Source organism: Heloderma suspectum, chromosome 4 (assembly GCF_057233095.1).
Source record: "Heloderma suspectum isolate Gila_16-S chromosome 4, 16-S_ref, whole genome shotgun sequence".
NCBI classification, from domain to species: Eukaryota; Metazoa; Chordata; class Lepidosauria; order Squamata; family Helodermatidae; genus Heloderma; species Heloderma suspectum.
This window is the reverse complement of record NC_139461.1, coordinates 31,701,964-31,725,229: the sequence shown is the minus strand read 5'-3', so window position 1 is coordinate 31,725,229 and position 23,266 is coordinate 31,701,964. Positions and strand designations below refer to the sequence as shown.

At 46.0% G+C, this 23,266-nt stretch overlaps 1 protein-coding gene across 1 annotated transcript in view; it reads right to left on the bottom strand.

Moving 5' to 3' along the window:
* Nucleotides 1-23,266, bottom strand: part of CSMD3 (CUB and Sushi multiple domains 3) — an 819,154-nt gene that overhangs the window by 65,816 nt on the left and 730,072 nt on the right. The window contains exons 56-59 of the mRNA XM_084851442.1: nucleotides 21,648-21,830; nucleotides 17,262-17,438; nucleotides 9,614-9,793; nucleotides 7,521-7,694 (exon numbers count right to left, since the gene is read on the bottom strand). Coding sequence (XP_084707568.1) covers nucleotides 7,521-7,694; nucleotides 9,614-9,793; nucleotides 17,262-17,438; nucleotides 21,648-21,830 — 714 coding nt within the window. The remainder of the gene's footprint in view (nucleotides 1-7,520; nucleotides 7,695-9,613; nucleotides 9,794-17,261; nucleotides 17,439-21,647; nucleotides 21,831-23,266) is intronic.

The following is a 23,266-nucleotide window of genomic DNA, read 5'->3' as shown; positions in this document are numbered from 1 at the left end:
TCCAGCGTAGCATTTATCTGAACATGTGAGGGCTTAAAATGGGTAGAGAGTTGGGGTTGTGCATGCTACATCTTCGGGCATGCCGATCCCCCTTTCTTCAGCTCAGACTTTGCTTTGCTCAATCAGTAAGGTCCCGTTTACACAGAGAGTTCTTCTCCCGTTCAAGTGAATGGGAGTAGAACTTCCTTTCAAACCATGCTGATTCAAATGGTAAGGGCTGAACTGAAGGAGACGGAGCCAGTGTGCCCAGAGACGTGGGGGGGGGGGAGCCAGTGTGCACACTCCCAACTTTCTATCCACTTTAAGCCCTCATGCATTCAGGCAAATCCTTGGATGTCCATGGCCACCACTTATTTATTTATGCATTTATTTAACTACATTTATAACCCACTTCTGTAAAATATTCCCAAGGCAGCTAACAATAATAAAATCAACAATTTAAAAACAATGTAACAAACAATATGAAACCATCTAAAAATCAAATAAGAACACACAAAATACTTTTAAAAAAATGTTTGTATTCCCAGCAACAATTAACACAATGTGGGTGGTTGAAAAATGTGCCACCTTTAAGGTAGAGAGCTGCAAAAAAGAAGTTTACGACCTAACAGGTTGATAAAACACCATCATGCATTGCATCCGTGGACGTAGGATGAGCTTCCAGTGTGGGGACATATGCCCTATGCCCCACATCCATCTTGCCTGGCTGGGGGGGGGGCATTGCGGGCAGGTGGGGTGAGAGGTCATGGAGGGCCACCACTGGCAGAACACCAGTGGTGCCACTGGGGAGGGGAGGGGTTGGAGAGGCTTTTTTACTGTCTGCGCCTTCCCAACAGCCTCTCGCTCACACGGCGCCCTCCCATAAGCAGTGTGGGTTCCAACCGGTTGCCCTTTCGGGGGCCATGTAGGAATATTTGGCTCATGGTCCAATTGGCCTGGGCTGTGCATCTTTTCGCCCACTTCACATTGTTAATGGGGTTGGGTGAGTCCTTTTGGTAAATTTGGTCTAATTCTTGTTTAGTGTAGGGGTGTACGAACCCCACTCACCAGTCCGCCTGGAGGTCCGCAGGGCAGGGAGGTGATCTGTTCCTCCCCCTGGAATCCTCCAAGGCCAGCTCCGCTCCACAGCGAGTCCGTGGAGCCGCCAGTAGGGATGTCAGAGAATTCTGTGACGGATCTCGGTGAGGCCAAATGCCAGTGCATTCGGCCCCACAAAATCCATCGCGGAACGAAGCCCCCACCCCCCCAACCCACGAAAGGCGCGGGACAAAGTCCCCGCCACACCCAACCCACAAAAGGCATGCAAAACGGAGCACTTACCTGCTCCCGTCCGTGCTGCTTTGCGAATGGCAGCCGTCCTGCAGCTGCCATTTGCTTTGTCTTCATAGCCGTGATAGGCTATGTAAATACTTACGTAGCCTATCACGGCTCAATACAGGGACGCAAATGGCGGTGGCTACGACAGCCGCCATTTGCGTCCCTGCAGGGCTGCCCAGCGGCTGGATGTCCAGCTGCCATTCGTGTCCCTGCGGAGGCCGTGAAAGGCTACATAAGTATTTATGTAGCCTATCACGGCAGGGGGGGGAAAAACCCAGCATACGCAAATGGCGGCTAGGGATGGCAGAGAATTTCTCTCCAAAACGGGGGCATTTTTTTTTTTCTAGTTTTATTGGAATGGCGGTGGCGGCAGCCGGTCGAAAGATCGGCTGCCGCCCCCGCCCCTGACGAAGATCCGACGAACTGCCACCGGGACCCGCCGCTGGGAGGGACATTCGGGAAAGGTAAGTCCCGTCCCGGGGGGGGGTGCGGGGTGCGGGGGGGTGCGGAGAATTTCTCCCCGAAACTTCTTCGGGGGGCTGAACACATTGGCGCTCAGCCCCCCGAAGTTTCGGGGAGAAATTCTCCGCCAACCCTACATTGGAGTCTGTGGCGGAATTCTCCGCCATCCCTAGTTTAGTGTAGGTCACATTTCAGTGGCAGCTAGGATGGGCAAGGGGGAATGTGCTTAGGGATGGTGAGCATTCAGAGGCGCCGTTATGGTGACAGGTGACTTCTGAGGGCCCCCAAACAGGTTTTGTGGCTCAGCATAGGGATGTCAGAGAATTCCACGACGGATCTCAGTGAGGCCGAATGCCAGTGCATTCGGCCCTCCGAAATCCATTGCGGGACAGCCTGCCACCCCCCCACACCCCGCGGATCCCCCCCTGGACGAGACTTACCTGGGGCGGATGTTCTGGACTGCGGCGGCTCCAGTGGCGGCTTCAGCGGCGGTGGCGGCTGGTCCTCCAAACGGCTGCCGCTGCCGCCATTTGCAGTCTGTGTCTTCCCCCCCCATAGACGTGATAGGCTACGTAAAGACTTACATAGCCTATTACGTCTGAGTTTTAAAAAACAACCAACGTGTACGCAAATGGCGGCTATGGCCGCTGCCATTTGCGTTCCTTATTTTTCGCCGTCTTAGTCTACGTCAATATTTACATAGACTAGGACAAAGAAAAGAAAGGGGAATGCAAATAGCACCCACTACGCTATTTGCATTTCCCTTTCTTTTCTTCGTCTTAGTCTACGTAAATATTGATGTAGACTAAGACAGTGAAAAATAAGGAACACAAATGGCAGCAGCTGTAGCCTCCGTCATTTGCGTATGCGTTTTTTTTTAATTACCAAGAGCCCTCCACGGCCGGAAATCCGGCTGCAGATGGCCCTGGCATGGGCCTGACTGGCTGCTCCGCGGAGCCGCCATGGAGCACAGCTGGCCGTCGAAGATTCCGCGGGTGAGGACTGGATCACCTCCCCCCCATCGAGGATTCTGGCGGGAGGGACGGAACGCCTCCCCCCCCATGAACAGAATCCGCCAAAAGATAAGTCACTTTCTTACATCCCTAGCTCAGCGTGGAGATAAGGGTTGCATGTTAGACCTACTCACCTCACTCACCCAGAACCTTTGCGGCCTGGGAGGGGGTGACGGGGTAAGGTCTACCTCCCCCATAAGGGGCAGTCCTGAGGGGTGGCGATGCTGTCACGCCAATCCTCAGGCTGTGTATGTTTTCGCCCATTATACTGCCAGCTAGCAGCTGGCACAGTCCAGTGCCCATCATAGGTTTTCCCCTTTGCAGATATTTCAATAGATGTGGCCCAATCCAAGCACTTACGTCCATCTCTTTATATTACCCATCTCTGCTCGCAAGTGGAAAAAAAGCAAAAGAGGGGAGTAGTGTACACTGTGGATGCAGTGTAAGAGATGAAAAGCAGTAAGTATACTGCTTTAAGTCAACCTGCAGCCTGATCCAAAGGTTCTGTGCTTATGTGGGCAATTCAGCATAATACAGAGCTGCTATATGTGGTAGGGCTTCTCTACTTATTTCAATGTTAGGACCACCTTCACATGCATTCATTTGCTATACATACAAATCTCCCCCAAACTGTCATGAAGGCAGGAGCCAATGCTCATTGTGAAGCCATGCATGCATCCTGGAATATATCTGACAAGCTTTGGTTAAGGATCATAGGCTAAGTTTGGAATCTACAACTCAGAGCAGCTTCACTGACATAAGGAGATGACTTCAGAGCAAGTGGTTTGGGATTGCAACCCAAGGATGAAATCTCTTGCTCATGTAACTGGGACTAAGCTTGAATGAATTCAGTGCGACTTAACTTCTGAGTAAAGATTCACAGGATTGGGCTGTATATCACTCCAATTATATACCCAGTAGAATACTGTCTCAAAATCTTGGGCGAAACACATCAGTTTGCCTATACAGTCCTTTCAGTACTGTTGTTTGTAGTGTTGCTTCTCTACCATAAAACATATAGAGTTCAGTTTCCCAGGTAATCAAACCCATTGAATTTACATTTTTAAAGGGCTAGTATTTTAAAAAAAGAATAAGAAAAATCTATGCATGAAGCTCAGTGTAAAAAGCCAGCATACATTTGTTATTGTAATGAAATTGCAGCACTGTAAAATCCATCAGTGTCAGCAACCATATGGTAATAAAAAATTCTGTATAAAGCAGGTAATTTAATATATTGGAACAAAAGTCCAATTGTCAGAGACACAGCCTGGAGTTAGGGATAGCAGAGAATTTCTCCCCGAAACTTCGGGGGGCCGAGCGCCAACGTGTTCGGCCCCCGAACAAGTTTCGGGGAGAAATCCTCCGCACCCCCCCCGCCCCCCGCACCCCCCCGGGACGGGACTTACCTTCCCTGAATGTCCCTCCCGGTGGCGGGTCCGGCTGGCGGTTCGTCCGGTGTTCGAGCGGCGTAATCGTTCATGACGATTCACGTAGCCTATCATGGCTAGATCTGGAAAGTCAGCCGTGATAGGCTACGTGAATCGTCACGTAGCCTATCACGGGTGACTTTAAAAAAAAAAAAAAGTGTGTACGGATAATGGGGGCCCCCATAGGGAGCCGCCATTCCCGTTCCTTATTTGGTCGCTGTAGTCTATGTAAATGTTTACGTAGACTACGGCGAAAATAAGGGCAACGCTATTTGCGTTGCCCTTATTTTCGCCATAGTCTACGTAAACATTTACTAGACTACAGCGACTAAATAAGGAACGCGAATGGCGGCTCCCTATGGGGGCCGCCATTCACGTACGCGCTTTTTTTTTTTTAAAGTCACCCGTGATAGGCTACGTGACGATTCACATAGCCTATCACGGCTGACTTTCCAGATCTAGCCATGATAGGCTACGTGAATCGTCACGTAGCCCATCACAGCTGACTTTCCAGATCTAGCCATGATAGGCTACGTGAATCGTCACGTAGCCTATCAGGGGACTTTTTTTTAAACTTTCGTGTTCGCGGCCGGGCGAGGCGGGAAGCCTCCTCCCCAGCCTGAATTTCGGCCGGGCGAGGCGGGAAGCCTCCCCCCCGGCCTGAACTTCGCGGGGGGAGCAGCGAAGTGCTCCCCCCCACCGCGAACAAGCTGCGAGAAAAGGTAAGTGACTTTCGTCCACCCCTACCTGGAGTCTCTTCTGTACTCCTGGCAGGCCAAGTAATTATTGATGTCAGCCAGAGTTTTGCCTGAGTAGAAAGTACACATTCGAACTTGCTTCCAGTGGCATTTTTGTCAGATTTGACAAACTTGCTTTCGGTATATAAAATATGAGACAAAACACTCTCATTGTTCCTTCTTTTATGTCTATACTATTCTTAGAAGCTGGGAAATTCACAGGTTATAAAAACAAGGACCTCAGATGTATTATTATTAGTATTACTTGTCTTGATCTAAAGAACATGAAGCAACAGTTCTGAGTTAGCTCTCATTTCTAACTAGGGATGTCAGAGAATTCCGCCACAGACTCCAGTAAGGCCAGAAGAATCTGTCCCCCCCCAGAGTCTGTGGCAGAACAGCCTCCCCCCCACCCCGTGGAATCCCCCCGGGATGGACCTACCTGGTGGCAGAGGAGGTGGCGGCAGTGGCGGCCGTCGTAGCTGCCGCCATTTGTGTTCCTACACTAGCCCGTGATAGGCTACATTAATAGGGATGTACGAAACCCCACTTACATGGCTCCACTGGGGTCCGCGGGGGGGGAGGCGATCCGTTCCTCCCCCCCCCCGGAATCCTGCCTGGCTGGCTCCACTCCGCGGCCAGTCCATGGAGCCACCGTCCGGGCCGATCCGCAGCGGGGCCTCCACCCGCTGCCAGGCGGCTGCGGACGCAAATGGCGTCCTGCGTAGGGGATGCTATTTTCGTCCCTACGCTAGCCTGTGATAGGCTACATAAATATTTACGTAGGGGGGGTGGCCATTCCGCCACGGATTCTGGGGGGGTGGATTCTAAAGAATCTGGCCTCACTGGAGTCGGTGGCAGAATTCTCTGACATCCCAAGCTATGTCTATATTTACATAGCCTATCACGGGCTACCATTGGGATGCAAATGGCATCCCCCACGCAGGACGCCATTTGCGTCTGCAGCAGCCCGGCAGTAGGTGGAGGCCCTGCTGCCGATTGGCCCGGCTGGCGGCTCTGCGGACTGGCTGTGGAGCGGAGCCAGCAGGGCAGGATTCCGGGGGGGGAGGACGGGATCGCCTCCCCCCCATCAAGGATTCCGGGGGGAGGAATGGATCACCTCCCCCCACTGCGGACCCGAGCGGAGCCAGGTAAGTGGGGTTTCGTACACCCCTATTTCTAACAGGCCAAGCTCCAGTGTAGAGAGCACCCTCAGCAAAATGCCTACTGGTGAGCCCCCTGCCATCACAGTGGTCACCATGGCAGACTTACCTGGGGCGGGGTGTGTGTGTGGCACAACAGTGTCAGGGAACAGCAGTGCTCTGATAGAACCATCATTTCAATTTTCCACAGTGCTCCAACTCCTCATTAGGGATGCTGGAGAAATTCAAGATGGATTAAAATGAGCTCAGATTTCCAAGAATCTCACCTGTGGAATCTACTGCAGAGCGCCCCTCTCAGGCCATGTGGAGGCCATAGACTTTCAGATGATTTTTTTACTTTCCTGAAATTTATGCATATAAATCTGTAGAAAAATACCTAAGTTTCTGCTGAGGAAATGTTGAATGGAATGGGGGACAATACACTAAATGTTACATACTGAGGGAAATTATGCAAATACTTAGTAAACACTCAGGTAAAGACTTATGTAATTGTTTCCGTATTTTTTCGCATAACGGAAAAATATATTCGCATCTGTCTGTGGGCGGATGATGGAACGAACGGCACCTGACAATCCGCAAAACACAGATGGAGAGGATTTTACAGAGTCCATAAATCCCTACTTCTCATTGTTTCAAGAATGATGCTACATTGGGGACATTGTGGGGGTTTAAGATAGTGGCAGGACCCAACCACCTAATACTCATTGGAGTGCCAGTTTAAAGGGAAGGTGTCAAGAGTAATGGCAGCTGCCAGAGGATGCTGCATGCCAATGTGAGGCCTGATTTCCAGAGTACATAGGATCAACGTTTAAGCATCACTCCACCACGGACACATTAGACACAAGCAACTACTACAGATATGCTAGGGATATCTTAACAATGAGCAAGCCTAGGCCATGAAATTGTGCACTCCCACCTGGGAGGAAATTCCAGCTGCCTTTCTCCTGCTGCCTTTAACTACAGTCAGGTGTTCCACTGGCACCACTTATGTTAACTCACTGTGGTTAATACTAACCATGGTTGTTTTCGTCAGATTTTGCTAACCAGCTTCAAACCCTGGCTTCAAAACCTGGTACAGAACCACAGGTTAGCATTATCTGTGGTTGACATCATCTGTGATGAACCATTTAATTGGGTTTATGTCTGTGAGGAAAATGTGCTTGAGGGAACAAAGTTGAAAGAGGAAAGTCAAGAAAGGGTGTGTTTAGTGCTTCAACTTGCTCCTGATTTTGTAATGGGACATCCTCAGCATTGTATCTTCACCAGCACAAAGGATGGGGAAAAGAATCAGAAACATCTGTATGAATGTCATATAATGCATTACCAAAAGTTTTTTTTTTTTTTTAAGATTTGATGAAAATAACAGTCAGAATAAAATATACGCATCAAGGAAGTACTTACGTAAACACTGAGGTACTTCACCACTCCATGTTCCATTCCCAACACAGGTCAAAACAGCAGGAAAAGATAGTTCATAGCCAGGTGAGCAGACATAACTAATACTAAATCCCCAGTCAAAATTTGTTCCTTCCTGTCTTCCATTAGAAATCTGGGGTGGAGTTGGACAGGTGACAGCTGCAACAACATTTAGAGTCATTAGGCACAGCAGCTGCAAAAGTCCCCAACATCTATAGTTACTAGGAGAACCATATGTGCCAATTTAACATTTTTTGGAGGACAGTATCATTTTTTGTAGTATCACTACTGGAATCACATTTTCTTGCTAGTGCTTTCATAAAACACCATGCTTACTCATTTCCATGGTCTAATATATGCAACACTGAGTGAATCTTCTAGCAAAAGATAGTATAGGTGTTAAACATAAAAATAAAGTCTCTCTCTCTCTCTCTCTCTGTCTTTTTCACACACACACACACACACACACACACACTGGAGCTATACTTGTATTTACTGTCTTTAGCCTTTCAAAAACTATTTGTTTGTTTGAAAGTAAAAACAAACATCCTAAGATACGTTAACTTAAGGAAGTTCACAGAAGGACAGTTTTCTGCCCCACTGTCAGCCACCTGAGCCTCACCTGAACATCCCCCCCACCCCACCCCACCTACACTGCCCCTAAGCTTCTTTGGAGGGACAACAATGTGGGATGTGGCATGGGGGTCAAGTGGGCGAGGGAGGAATCACCCCAAATTGGAAGGCAAGTCCCTCCTTCCCCAGCAGTCCCTATATTTTATCCCACCCTGTTCTTGTTGGAAAATCTAGTGGGACTTACAGCAGAGTTGCCTTATATAAAGAAAGTGTAGTAACACAGCATTTAATATTAGAGAGAATAAATGCAGACTAGAACCAGTGTAGAAGAAGTTCAAATCAAATTACTTTATTAGTGCTTTTTCTACACTAATGCTATCTAACACTGTTCAACTACAAGCACCCCCTAAAGCTGGGTGTATGAATGTAAGTAAGCATGAGATATGCTTACTTGTTTCCCTCAGGGGAAGAAAGTAAGCTTCCCCTGAGGGAAGCTTCTCTCCACTTTCCTTTCGGATTGAAAGCCTGCAGGCAGGACTATCTTATTTCTTATCTTTGTAAGCCCCCTTGGGAGACTTTTTGGTTAAATGGCAGGATAAAAATGTTATCAGTAAATAAGCCTTGTACTTTTGCTGCAGTTTTTAGTTTTTTTGATGCAAAAAAACTAAAAACAGGATTGGGCCAGTCAGTCACAATATGTGACCAGTCCACCCTACATACACACTATACCAAAAATTGGGGGTGTGTACGAAACCCCGCTTACCTGGCTCCACCGGGTTCCGCTGGGGGGGAGGCGCTCCGTCCCTCCCCCCGGAATCCTGGCTGGCCGGTCGGCTCCGCGGGAATTCTGCGGAGCTGCTGGCTGGCTCCGCCAGCACCTGGACATCTGGTCGCTGGCTAGCAGGGACACAAATGGCGGCAGCCATAGCCGCCGCCGTTTGCGTCCCTGTATTCAGCCGTGATAGGCTACGTAAAGACTTATGTAGCCTATCACATCTGGGTTAAAAAAAAAACGCGTACGCATGGCCGCCGCCATTTGCGTTCCTTATTTTTGGCTGTCTTAATCTACGTAAATATTTACGTAGACTAAGACGGCCAAAAATAAGGAAACAAATGGCGGCGGCCATAGCCGCCGCCATTTGCGTACGCTTTTTTTTTTAACCCAGACGTGATAGGCTACGTAAGTCTTTACGTAGCCTATCACGAATGGGGGGAAAAAACAACAACAGACTGCAAATGGCGGCGGTGGTGGCGGCTGGTCGGAAGACCAGCTGCTGCCGCCGCTGAAGCCACTGCCATTCGGAACATCCACCCCAGGTAAGTCTCAACCCGGGGGGGATCCGCGGGGGGCAGGGGGGCAGGCCGTTCCGCCACGGAGTTCGGGGGGCCGAATGCACTGGCATTCGGCCTCACCGAGATCTGTGGCAGAATTCTCTGACATCCCTACCAAAAATGCTTGGTTAGAGAGAGTGCACTAGAAGTGTTTAGCAAATTCAAAATGATACCTTTACATGTTGGGAGCATTCCATTCCATGTGCCATTAGTAGTACATGTACGAAATCTGGAACCATTGGATTCTATTGTGTACCCAGGCTGGCACATATAGGTAACATTTTGTCCAACAACATAATCATCACCGTATCTCAGTCCATTGGCTGGTACACCTGGATCCCCGCAACTGATTACTGTGAGAAAAGGAATTGAAGATGGTAAGGCAGTATTGCAACAGATTATATTTTTGAGGCGGGAGGGACATAGTAAAAATTAATCACAATGATGTCTCCACAAACATCAACTAGAAGAAATACAAAATGTGTTGTGTATGGTGTCTACTTTGTAGAGTCTAAATCCATAAGGCCATATAAACCTTGTATTACTATATTGATTATGCTATTAGAAAAACAACAACAACTAGTCAACTCCTGGGAGACTCCTTGCTGCGTGGGATTGAGACCCAAGTATGTCGCGAAGACCCGTGGACTCGCCAGGTATGTTGTCTCCCAGGAGGACAGATTAGAGACGTGACTGAAAGGTTGCCTGCACTCATAAAGCCCACTGACAGGTATCCCTTTCTTCTCATCCATGTGGGAACAAATGATACCGCCAAGCGGAGCTACGAAGAGATCACGTCAGACTTTGAAGCTTTGGGAAGGAAACTCAAGAACTTTGGGGCCCAGATAGTTTTCTCATCCATCCTTCCAGTAGTTAGAAGAGGGATAGAAAGGGAACGAAAAATACTCCGGGTGAATGACTGGCTACGAAGGTGGTGCCGACGAGAGAGATTTGGATTCTGGGACCACGGGCTATACTTCCTGGAAGATGGGCTGTTGGCTAGGGATGGGTTGCACCTCACAAAGGCTGGGAAGAATGTGTTTGGCCACAGCATGAAGAACTTCATCAGGAGGGCTTTAAACTGAATCCTACGGGGAAGGGAGATGTAATGTTGGGGGTAACAATGGACGTAGGCGCATGCACTGCAATGGAGAGAACAGCTCTGATAGCGTCCAATAATAGTCTTCAGACACAGGTAGGAAGAAAGCCAGACTATGAAGCACATGGTCTTCGATGTCTATATACTAATGCCCAGAGTATGGGAAACAAACAGAACGAACTTGAACTCTTAATACAGGAGGGAAATTATGACTTGATAGGTATAACTGAGACTTGGTGGGATGACTCTCATGACTGGAATACAGCAGTTGAAGGATATAACTTGTTCAAAAAGAACAGGAGGAACAGAAAGGGAGGCGGGGTTGCACTGTATGTGAAAAATACATATCTCTGCACAGAAATACAGGAGGAGGAGCTTGGTAGCCCCATCGAGAGCATCTGGGTTGAAATAAATGGAGCAAAGAATAAAAGGAACCTGGTGGTCGGAGTCTACTACCGGCCACCCAATCAAGGAGAAGACAAGGATGAAACTTTTGAAAAGCAAATAGCCAATGTTTTAAGGAAGCATGATGTAGTAGTAATGGGGGACTTCAATTTCCCCGATATTTGTTGGGAGACAAATTCTGCAAAACATGGCCCCTCCAGGAAATTCCTGACTTGTGTGGCGGATAACTTCCTCCTACAGAAAGTAGAGGAAGGAACTAGAGGATCGGCTATCCTTGACTTGATCCTAACCAACAGAGATGACTTAGTGGAGAAAGTAGCAGTTACAGGAACTCTGGGGGAAAGCGACCATGTTGTACTTGAGTTCTTGGTTCTAAGGGAAGCAAAAGCCGAGTGTACTCAAACGCGTACCCTGGATTTTAGGAAAGCTGATTTTAATAAACTCAGAACAATGATCAGTAAGGTCCCATGGCAAGCAATGCTAGCGAGAAAAGGAGTCCAAGATGGGTGGGAACTTTTAAAAAAGGAAATTCTCAAGGCACAATCACAAACAATTCCAACAAGAAGAAAAGGTGGAAGACAACAGAAGAAGCCAATGTGGCTTCACAAAAAGCTTAGGGATGACCTGAAAACAAAAAAGGACACATATAGGAAGTGGAAAGAAGGCCAAGTAACAAAGGAAGAGTACAGGCAGGTAGCACAGAATTGCAGGGATGGCGTCAGGAAGGCTAAAGCGGAGAACGAGGTGAGGTTAGCGAGGGATGCTAAAAACAACAAAAAGGCTTTCTTCAGCTACGTGCATAGTAAAAGGCAGAGGAAAGAAATGGTTGTTCAGCTATTAAATAAGGATGGCAAAATGATAACAGAGGACAAAGAAAAGGCAGAGGTGCTCAATTCCTACTTTGGCTCAGTCTTCTCCCAAAAGAGGGTCTATGACCCCCCTGGCAAAGGCGAAGTACAGGCTGAAGGGGCAGGATTGCAGCTTGAGATCGACAGGCATATGGTCAAGGAACACCTCATTACTTTGAATGAGTTCAAATCTCCAGGGCTAGATGAACTGCATCCTAGAGTCATAAAGGAACTGGCAGAAGAACTCTCAGAACCGCTGTCTATTCTCTTTGAGAAATCATGGAGGACGGGGGAAGTGCCAGATGACTGGAGGAGGGCTAACGTTGTCCCTATCTTCAAAAAGGGTAAAAAGGAGGAATCTGGGAACTACAGACCAGTCAGTCTGACATCAATCCCTGGGAAAATTCTGGAGCAGATCATAAAGCAATCCATCTGGAAGCACCTTGAAAACAATGCCGTGATTACTCGAAGCCAACATGGATTTGTCAAAAACAAGTCCTGCCAGACAAATCTGATCTCATTTTTTGATCAAGTCACCTCCCTTGTAGACCGTGGGAATGCTGTAGACATCATATACCTCGACTTCAGCAAAGCTTTCGACAAAGTGCCCCATGATATCCTGATGAGCAAACTAGCTCGAAGTGGGCTAGATGAAACAACGATCCGGTGGATCCACAGTTGGCTACAGAATCGGACTCAAAGAGTGCTTATCAATGGGACCTTCTCAAGCTGGGGAGAGGTAACGAGTGGGGTACCGCAGGGCTCAGTCCTGGGCCCAGTGCTCTTCAATATTTTTATTAATGACTTGGAGGAGGAGGTGCAGGGAATGCTGATCAAATTTGCAGATGACACAAAATTGGGAGGGATAGCTAATACTTTGGAAGACAGAAACAAAATTCAAAGTGATCTGGATAGACTGGAGTGCTGGGCAGAAAACAACAGAATGGCATTTAATAGGGACAAATGCCAAGTTCTGCACCTAGGAAAAAGAAACCAAATGCACAGTTACAAGATGGGGGATACGTGGCTCAACCACACTACGAGCGAGAAGGATCTTGGAATTGTCGTCGATCACAAGCTGAATATGAGCCAACAATGTGATGTGGCTGCAAAAAAGGCAAATGCTATTTTGCGCTGCATTCATAGAAGCATCGCTTCCAAATCCCGGGAAGTACTAGTTCCCCTCTACTCAGCACTGGTTAGGCCTCATCTGGAGTACTGTGTCCAGTTCTGGGCACCACACTTTAAGAAGGATGCAGACAAGCTGGAGAGGGTTCAAAGGAGGGCAACAAAGATGATCAGGGGACTGGAAACAAAGCCCTATGAAGAGAGACTGAAAGAACTGGGCATGTTTAGCCTTGAGAAGAGAAGACTGAGGGGAGATATGATAGCACTCTTCAAGTACTTGAAAGGTTGTCACAGAGAAGAAGGCCAGGATCTCTTCTTGATCATCCCAGAGTGCAGGACACGGAATAATGGGCTCAAGTTACAGGAAGCCAGATTCCGACTGAACTTCAGGAAAAACTTCCTGAGTGTCAGAGCAATACGGCAATGGAACCAATTACCTGGGGAGGTGGTGGGCTCTCCCACACTGGAGGCCTTCAAGACGAGGCTGGACAGCCATTTGTCAGGGATGCTCTGACTTGGATTCCTGCATTGAGCAGGGGGTTGGACTCGATGGCCTTGTAGGCCCCTTCCAACCCTACTATTCTATGATTCTAGTCGGCTGATGTTAACTTATAGGTTCCTGTGCAAATGTGCAAGTACAAAATGCAGGTTTATTAGTCTTTTGAATCTACGCACTTCAGAGAGCTGCTCCTCAATGGACATTGCTATCCTGCAGAATTATTTTCGACCTAATGATTTAAACTTGCTAATGCAAGTTCTTTCTTTATCAGCATTTCTGTGAGAGGGGAGAGAGAGCTGTGGCTGAGGACACTTTTAAAATATTAAGGGCTTGGGAGCACTTAGATCCAGAAAATATGCAATGGCTTTCCTCTTTCCTCTGCTACCCACCTCTTAACCACACGGCAAGTTCTCTATGCCAATGTGGGAATATCCATTGGTATTGGAACTAGAAAAGGATGGAGGAATCACACAAGTGACCAGTATGGAAAATAATTGCAGATAACTTTAACATGCACTTTTTTCTTTTCTTTTTTTTCTTTTTTTCGTGTATGGCCACTGCAGGTGGGGCAGGATGGTGAGTAGGACTGGGGCTGAGGTAGTGGTTGGGAGTCGAGATTTATCCCTTTCTCTCCTGCTGCAATCCCAATGAAAATCCCACCCCACACCTTCAGTATTTGCTTTGGGAAGAAAGCTCCCATTTAGGGATGTATGGGTTTGGTAGAATCCATTCCTTCTGCATTTCATTAATTTTCAGGTGCCTTTCTTTCTGTTGTCTGTTCATCAACGGAATCAGATTTTTTCCAAATTGCCTGAATTTGTACAAATTCGCACTTGTGAAATTCCCCCCAAATGCACAAATCCCCCCAAATGTGCAAACCCCCCCCCCATGTGTATTTTCATGCTCTAGCCTATGGGGGGAAATGTACATTTTCAGGTGTTTTTTTTATTTTTACATGTTTTTCTACAACTAAATTTGCATAAAATTCTGGAAAGTAAAAAGAAACGGCCCACAAGTCCACAGAATCCGTGCGACTTGGGAAAAGCTGGTCCGCTACAGAATCTGCAGGTTGGAGTCATAGAAATCTGAACTCATTTGATTCTATTGCAGATTTCTCCAACATCCCTACTCCCATTATCACCAATTGCTTCATAAGACAATAGAGGTGCAGGACAATGTGGGGCATCTTTGCTGGCCCCAAGACCTCCATCCTCTCCATCTGATTTGGGTCTGAAAGACCAAGGAAAAGTGAGGGTACATGGAGGGTGAGTTGTAAGCAAATGCAATTTGTGACTTTGCACAACATCATCGCTGATCATGGGACACGTCTGTTAATGTAATGTTCAGTCTTGGCTCTCAATTGCCTGGCTTTTTGGAGCTTGTGCCAACACAAGATAGCCTTAATTCTAGGGATGGTGGAGAATTTCTCCCCAAAACTTCGGGGGGCCGAGTGCCAACGTGTTCGGCCCCCTGAACAAGTTTCGGGGAGAAATCCTCCGCACCCCCCCGCACCCCGCACCCCCCCCCTGGGACGGGACTTACCGTTGGCAAATGTCCCTCCCGGCGGCGGGTCCGGCTGGCGGTTCGTCGGGTCTTCATCCGGGGTGGGAGCGGCAGCCGGTCTTTCGACCAGCTGCCGCCGCCGCCATTCCAATAAAAGAAAAAAAATGACCCCGTGATAGGCTACGTGACGATTAACGTAGCCTATCACGGCTAGATTTGCAAAATCAGCCGTGATAGGCTACGTCAATCGTCACGTAGCCGATCACGGGTGACTTAAAAAAAAAAAAAGTGCGTACGGATAATGGCGGCCCCCATAGGGAGCCGCCATTCCCGTTCCTTATTTGGTCGCTGTAGTCTACGTAAAGATTACGTAGACTACGGCGAAAATAAGGGCAACGCTATTTGCATTGCCCTTATTTTCGCCGTAGTCTACGTAAACATTTACGTAGACTACAGTGACTAAATAAGGAACGCAAATGGCGGCTCCCTATGGGGGCCGCCATTCGCGTACGCGCTTTTTTTTTTTTAAGTCACCCATGATAGGCTATGTGATGACTGACGTAGCCTATCACGGCTGACTTTGCAGATCTAGCCGTGATAGGCTACGTCAATCGTCACGTAGCCTATCGGGGGAAGTTTTTTTTTTTTACTTTCGTGTTCGCGGCCAGGCGAGGCGAGGCGCCTCCTCCCTGGCCTGAATTTCGGCCGGGCGAGGCGGGAAGCCTCCCCCCCGGCCTGAATTTCGGCCAGTCAAGGCGGGAAGCCTCCCCCCCGGCCTGAACTTCGCGGGGGGAGCAGCGAAGCGCCTCCCCCCCACCGCGAACGGCCTTCGACGACAGGTAAGTGACTTTCGTCCACCCCTACACTGGACAAATTGCTATAATATAGTTTTAACCCATTTTTTGATGTTGCAAATTCAAGCTAGCTCCTGTTTTTTAAGCCACAAAAAGAATGCTTTAATGCAAATGAAATATTTAAGATTTACACAAAAACATTTTGAAATACAACTTTGGCTGACAAAAAATCAGTATCTAGAGTGTGAATTCTAACTGTTGATTTCCTAGCTATAGCTAATGGCTAGTCATGGCTTATCCCATTTCTACCTTCCTTCAGTTCTTAATTTCTGCTTCATATAGGTTCCTTTCACAATTCTGTCCCCAGAGGCTTCTACTGGCATTCTGCTACACTACAGAGATCAGGGGATAGATTTTAAATATTTGCATTGTACCTGGGAAAATATTGAAAAGTGATAGTTTAAGATGAAATCAATGAGCAAATAATGCAGCCTACATAGTATTATTCATTGTGTTCGCTTAAATCCTTTATTCTCTATTGGTTCCTTATTTTGGTTATCTTTGTAATTGTATCAGGTTGCTTATACAGTAAACATTTTTGAAAATATTGTAAGAATTTCTAAATTATGTTATGCGTTGTTACATTGCTACAGAAACATTCCAGTGATTTCTATGATCAATATATGGCAAGATGGTGCAAAGTTCTTGGAACATCCAAGGGAATACTTTCATAAAATAATTTAGATAATCTAGGAATAGTGCAGGTGCCAATTCCATCTGGGAATCTGGTGTAACCCCCCCCACACACCTGCATCCCCGAGCCCTGCTCACCAAGCCCCTGCCCACATTGCCATTTTATTTTATTTTTTAAAAAATGGTGACTGTGGGGCTCGATGAGGCTGCCGGGGTGAGTGCAGGCTGCTCACCGAGCACGGGCGGGGCTCGAGCATGGTTCAGGGACTGGAAAGTGAGAGCAGGGGCTGGGAGGGCACCTGGAGAACCCAGATAGGGATGGGTTCGCACATCCCTAAGGTAATCTCTTGAGACCTGCTCTGTATCTTGACCCATCCTACCCTGACATCTGATGTATGGTTGGTGGCTAAGCAAGGCAAAGCTTACTCAGTGGTAGTAGCCAGAAATGAGCCAGAAGCCTTGTGTTTACTGTGAAAAGCATTTCCATCCCTCAAGTGGTAAAGCCGAAGGCTCAGAAAGCCTCGAGAAGCATCTCCTAGTATTCAACAATGCTCAAAAGGCACAAATTCCAACCGTCCTCTGGCTGTCATCCATCTCCCCCCAAGGAAAGAACCTATCGCCCTGGGGAATGCAGATGGAGTAGCCAGTTGAGGGCCCTAGGGAAGACTGGAGGGTTCCGGCAGCCTCTATGTAAGCCAATGGCTATGACGACTTCATTGGTTTGCAAGGGGAGGGCTCTTACTCAATCCCCCCCCCCAGCAACAACTTTCCCAACTTCAGAAATCATAATTGGTGAACTCCTGTACCTGGGTTTCTTTTAAACAACATTTTAAATAAAACATGGATACTTACTTGTGCAATTTGGCAAGGACCCAGACCATGTTCCATTGGCAGTACACTGTCTTACAGAAGGCCCAGCCAGGATGTAGCCTTCCGTGCAGGAATAAATTACAGAACTAGAGAATGTTGTGCCATCTATCCTAAACACCTTCCCATTGGCTGTTGTTCCAGGGTTACCACACTGAACAGCTAGAAAATCAAATATGGAAATGCAGGATTCAGGGGAAAGAGAGAAGGACCATTAAAAAACAACAACACACCTTTAAATCATCTTGTAGTTCCAAATAATATTCCAATAAGTGGGGGATTAGATTAAATTCAGAACATTTATATTAGGGATGGGCAAATCCCCTTGAGATTAAGTTCACTAGTCTTGCCGAACTCTCTTGAGTTCTCTCCCAAATCTTCAGATGCTCCGACTGAGGAGGAAACTCCACTTTTGCTTTGATATTTGCTTTAGGTAGAACTAGAATCTGGTTAAAACTTCCCAGTGAACAACTCACCTCCCCTTGTGAAAGTTCACTCATCGAATTGCAACTTCTTGGCTTCCCTTGCAATCCCACAGATATTTCACCTGAGCAAGGACAGCCCCCGCTCCACCCCATTGCTTCAAATTAAGCTTGAATTAATGTCAGTAGGAGCTTGAGTTTCTAATAGCTTGAGTCAAAATGCTGAAGAATTGTAGCTCAGTGGTAGAGAACATGTTTTGCATGCAAAGGGTGCCACATTCAATCCCCAGCATCTCCAGGGGACCAACTACATGGGAGGTTTTCTCCAGTGCTGCTGTGGCTTAAAGTCATTAGGGACACATGATGTTGTGGTCACTCTGCAGCAAACCCATCATTTTCAGGGGCTTCAGGGGTTTTCCCTGTTGCTTCCTTCCACAAGCAGAGTAATTCGCCTAGCTTTCTCATTCATTAAAGTGACAGTGTGCTGTTTCAGGGCTTCAGGGTTTCCATATTGCTTCCTTCCACAGGCAGAGTACCTAGCCTTCCTTCCTCATTCATAAAAGCGCTGTTTCAGGGGGAACTAGCCCTTCTCTCCCATTCATAAAAGTGTGGGCAGGAGGAGGAGTCTTAGTTCATGGCTGGGAGGGGAAGGCGGCAGCGGTGACAGCAGCAGCCGCCCTGCTGTTGGCTTAGGGAAAAATGGTTGGATTACTTCATCATGAAACCTCCCTGAGCAGAGGAGCATGGAGAGGGGTGGGTAGCAAGCCTTTCTCATTGTCTGAGCAGCATCACTGGGGTGTAGTAGATCTTTCTACTACAGGCTCCACCAACTCTACCCCAAAGTAGGGCAATTTCCATGGCAGTGTGACCTTTGTAAAGTGGGTTTTTAGGGTATAATTTCCTCTGCTTTTCTTGCTTTGTGTGCCGCTGATGGACCTGAGCTGATTTCAAGAAAATCTGGATTATATGCCAATGCAATTCTCATTCCATTCTCATGTGGACGCCCCCCACCCTCCCTGGTGTGGCTTGAAAAATCTCATCTGAAACCCTGGAAAGTCGCTGTCAGTCATGTAAATAACACTGAGCTAGATAGCCCAATGATCTGACTCAGTATGTCAGCTTCCAATGTTCTCCATGAAACTACATGGCAGTTATATATGTGTGTAAAATGTTGAGAAAAGCAAATATTTTGAATTTTATTAATTTGATTATTTATAAAATTTTGTCTTAGATTATGTTACCCGACATTTTGCTGCTCCTGAGAAAAACTATCCTCACTGGCTATTACTCAACATGATAGCCTCTGGGTATAACAAAGGCTATAAAAGATTACTGGATGTTATACTAAAGGATATCTACTTCCAACCCCTTCTCACACAAAAAATAGTTCTATTTACTTTGATGAGCCTATTCATGTGATTCAGCTTTGGTCAATGTTTGGAAAAGCAGCCCTTTTAATAATGATGCAGTGCATGATCTCTTTCTTTTTTTCTCTGCTTTTGCTTATAGAATTATTTTATGTGATCACAGCCAGCTTGAAAGGTTCCAGGTTCAGTGCCCAGCACGCCTTTTATGTCATGAAAAACAGTTCTATCTTTTAACTTATTTAATTTATTGCAATTCTATATTTGCAGGTCATTTCAGGTTATCTAAGGTAACTGATGTCTCTTTCTGCTAATGCTAACTTCAAACCACATTATAACCTAGGTATAAACCAATCCATCGATGTCTTGATGTAGCCATTGCAGAATAAAACTGTTATCACTGTTCATATTTTTAAAACTCAGTCCTTTGACTGTTGCCAACACAAACAGGCCTTTGTTACCCAGCCTTAAGATTTGCATTATGCCTTCCTGTGTTGCTGGAGTAGCACCCTAAAATGCTAGAGTAGTATTATGACTTGGGGTAATGCTTTTCGTGTCTGCATCTCTTGTCAAGTGCTTAATAGTGCCCAAATCCTTTGGATCAGACCCAGGGCGAATTCAAGTATACCGGCAGACTAAGCAGGAAGGAACCAAAGTATTGCACTGTATCACTACAATGCTATAGTTGCCAACCAATGGTAAATGTAGGGAGTAGATACATGTAGGGAGTAGATAACAGCGCTTAGCAGAATTAAAGGATTTGGTGGTGGGGATGACTATACCCTGAATGGATGCTGGGAACATATGTTGATCTCTTAATTCCCTTTATTTATTTGAATTCCATACTGTATAACATTACCTGCCTACTTGCTCTGTCCACCAGCCAACTAATGACTTACAGGACAATCCTGTGCATGAATACTCAGATGTGAGCCAAGCTGAGCTCAATGGGATGTGCTCCCAGATAAGTATGCATAACAGGATTGCAACCAGAAAGCCTGACCCCATCCACTGTTGGATTCCATGAACTGCCAGAACCACTATTCTGTTCATTCATACTTCTAGGGCACATAATTTCTTTAACTTTCATATCACAGAAGCACCTTTAAGGACTGTAGTTTGAATTAGATGACCAGGTCGAAATTTAATGTTCAGTAGTTTTGTTTCCCTGGGATACAGTATATGTATTTCACTTGTTTAAGGGAGGTGTAAAGATCACAGCTGTTCAGCTGAAATGATATTAAGGAGCATGTTTTTGAAATAAATAGTTATACTTAGAAAGAGACAAGTATCAGTTACAGGCAGATCAAATCACAGTAATAAAATAGATAATATGGAAAGAAAAAGCCCTCATGTTTTCTTCAGTTGTTCAAGCAGCTCTTCTGTTGAGGGACCTATTGGGAATTTGTTAAACTGAGCTAATCAAAATGGCTGTCCATAAATACCAAGCTATGTTTTGCATTTATTGCAAATGCCTCTTGCTTCATAATTATTGGTTGGAGGTAACTTGGCATAGCTTTCTGATATGTTGGTTAACCCCCCCACACACACACACTAGGAGGAATCCTAATATATTGGTTCCCAAATATGTCATGTTTTTAAAAAGAAACTCATGGAATTTATTGAAGAATTTATTGTAGAGTGCTTGCCACTGGACTTTATGATTTATTTATAATAGGTGTAAGTAACTATGGGTAAATGATCAAAGCAGAACTGGGGAAACTACATGTCACAGCTATAGCATCATGCCAGTATCTGGGGGGAGGGGGAAAGAGATAGCTTCCTCCCTTTCTCAAATCCACTGCCACTAGGACACCAAGCCAAGTAAGTGCAGGAAAGTCAGGAAAGGACAGGTAGGCAGGCAGGAAGATTGGATGGGATGTTGGAAGCTCCTTTCTAACTGGCTCAGAGGAATGGGCTTGGAATAAATCAAGCTACCTTTCATAGTTGGGAATCATTTGGTTTTCCACAGACCAATTCTAACCCTTAGCGGGGCAGTTCTTCAATTACCAGTAAGCTAAAACTGCCTAAACAGCATCCCGGATTTGTGATAAATATCCCATGTGTGTCTTAAACACTTTATCCTAGTAGAGCCTAGTGGAGGGATTGTGTGGCACTTTTCCCCTCCACCATGCAGATAGCCTCCAGTGTGAATTGGGGTCTCTGTCCAGGAATCCCATAACCTAGGATTCCTGGATCCTGGATCCGCACAAGTGCTCAGTCACAGAGAACTCAGTTATATGATTCTTCCTCCCCGTTTTTGATGGGGAGAAACCATGTAAACCAGACTTTCATGTGAACAGGCACTCGCACAGATGGACCAGCTCACACAGGAGGCTATCTGTGTCGTGGATGGGAGGGACTCACAGTGTCATCCACTATGCTATTTCAATACCACCCCTGGCTATATCAGGGCCATGACAGTACAACACCTATAGAGAAAGATAACAAAAATGCAAGTGGCCAGTCTAAAGCGGATGGACTTCTCTAAAACAGTATCACTTTAGCTCATTGGCCTTTAAGGACTGGTTTAGTGACTCTTTTTATTAATAGCGTATTGCATTCCAGTCATAAACGTAATTTACCTTTACATTCTGGTTGCCTTCCTGTCCAACTTCCATTTGCCAGACACGTTCTTTCCTCTGCTCCATGAAGGATATAACCAAGCTCACAAGAGAATTGCACGATACTTTTAATTCTAAAATTGCTTTCTTCTCTAGAACCGTGACCTGGGATTCCTGGATCCCCACAAGATCCTGCAGTGTCACCTAGAATTTATGGTACAAATATTATTTCAGAGAGAATAAGAAATGTGTTGGATTACACTGTGGTTGCTTTTAAGTTGGTATGGCAACTGAGATTGGTCCAAAATGTAAATACGTAAGCATCCATAAGTAATGTAACAATAAAAACAAGTTGTAATTCATACAAAAACTAAAACGAACTGTGAAAAATATATAGAAACTGTGCCCATTTAAAATGTCTTATGGAGATTTTTCACCGGGTTTCTTAACTTGGCATGTACAGTATCTAGTGGAGTCCCTTAGAAATGTCAAGTGGGCTGTATAAGATGCTTTAAACGGTGGGTTTAAACCAAAAGATTAGCTACTTCCTGTTTGATTTCTATAGCTCACGGTAATTTTTAAAAATCCAGAAGTGAGTCTGCTCCAGCCTACTGTAGAATATTATTCTAACTTCAGTCAATGTCTGGGCTGGAACAGATCCAAATGATATACAGGGCCAGGACTCTACAGGAAAGCCAGTGTGCAAATATTTATAATAAATCAACATGTATCACCTGGTGTAAATGACGCTATGCAATACAAGACAGTCAGGTGTTATGCCATACTAAGGGTGTGATACTCACTCAGATGCTTCAAGCTGTCACAAATAGTATAAAGGAAGTTGAGGAAAATGTGATGTCCGGTTGAACCCTGAGCATAAGCAAAGATCCCACCCATACCAATGCAAAATAAGCAGAGGAAGCTGGTGGCTCTGATTTCAGTGGAGCTGTGAATCCATCCTGGGTTTCACTCAGTCAGATACAGCCAGAACTCTGAGGGAGCTATCCAAGATGCTGAACCTATTTAGGGATAGGCTTCAGCCTCTTGGATAGCTCCTGTAGAGTTCTTGCTGGTTCTGACTGAAACCCATAATAAATTTACAGCCCCACTGTAATTGGAGCCACCAGCCTCCAGTGAAAATAAGACAGCATTTTATTTACTCTTTAGCAAATATCCATACTTGCCAACACCTGGCTATCTCTGACACTTCAGTAGTGACACACAGTAGTCCTACATATAATGAATAGATAGTACTGAGCTGGTTTCATGTTATTTGAATACCCCTTAACATCTGGCATGTTCTATCAGCACCAGAAATATCCTGGAAGTTGCTCTAGCTGCTGCTTCTGCCTTGAAGTAACAGGTCTGTTCACACAGCCATTCTTTATACAGAAAAAAAAATTCACCACATCACCCTCTTCTCTTCAATTTTCAGATGATGAAAGAGTTGGATATGTGCTCCTACATTTTAAGATAGCATGTTGACAGGTCCAGAAGAATTATTTATTTATTTGCAATATTTGTATACCGCTCCATATCTAAACCAGATTTTGGAGCGATGAACACAAAAGATAAAACAGTAAAAGAATAAAAGGATTAAACACCATTTTAAAAATATGCTTTTAAAACAAACACACAAA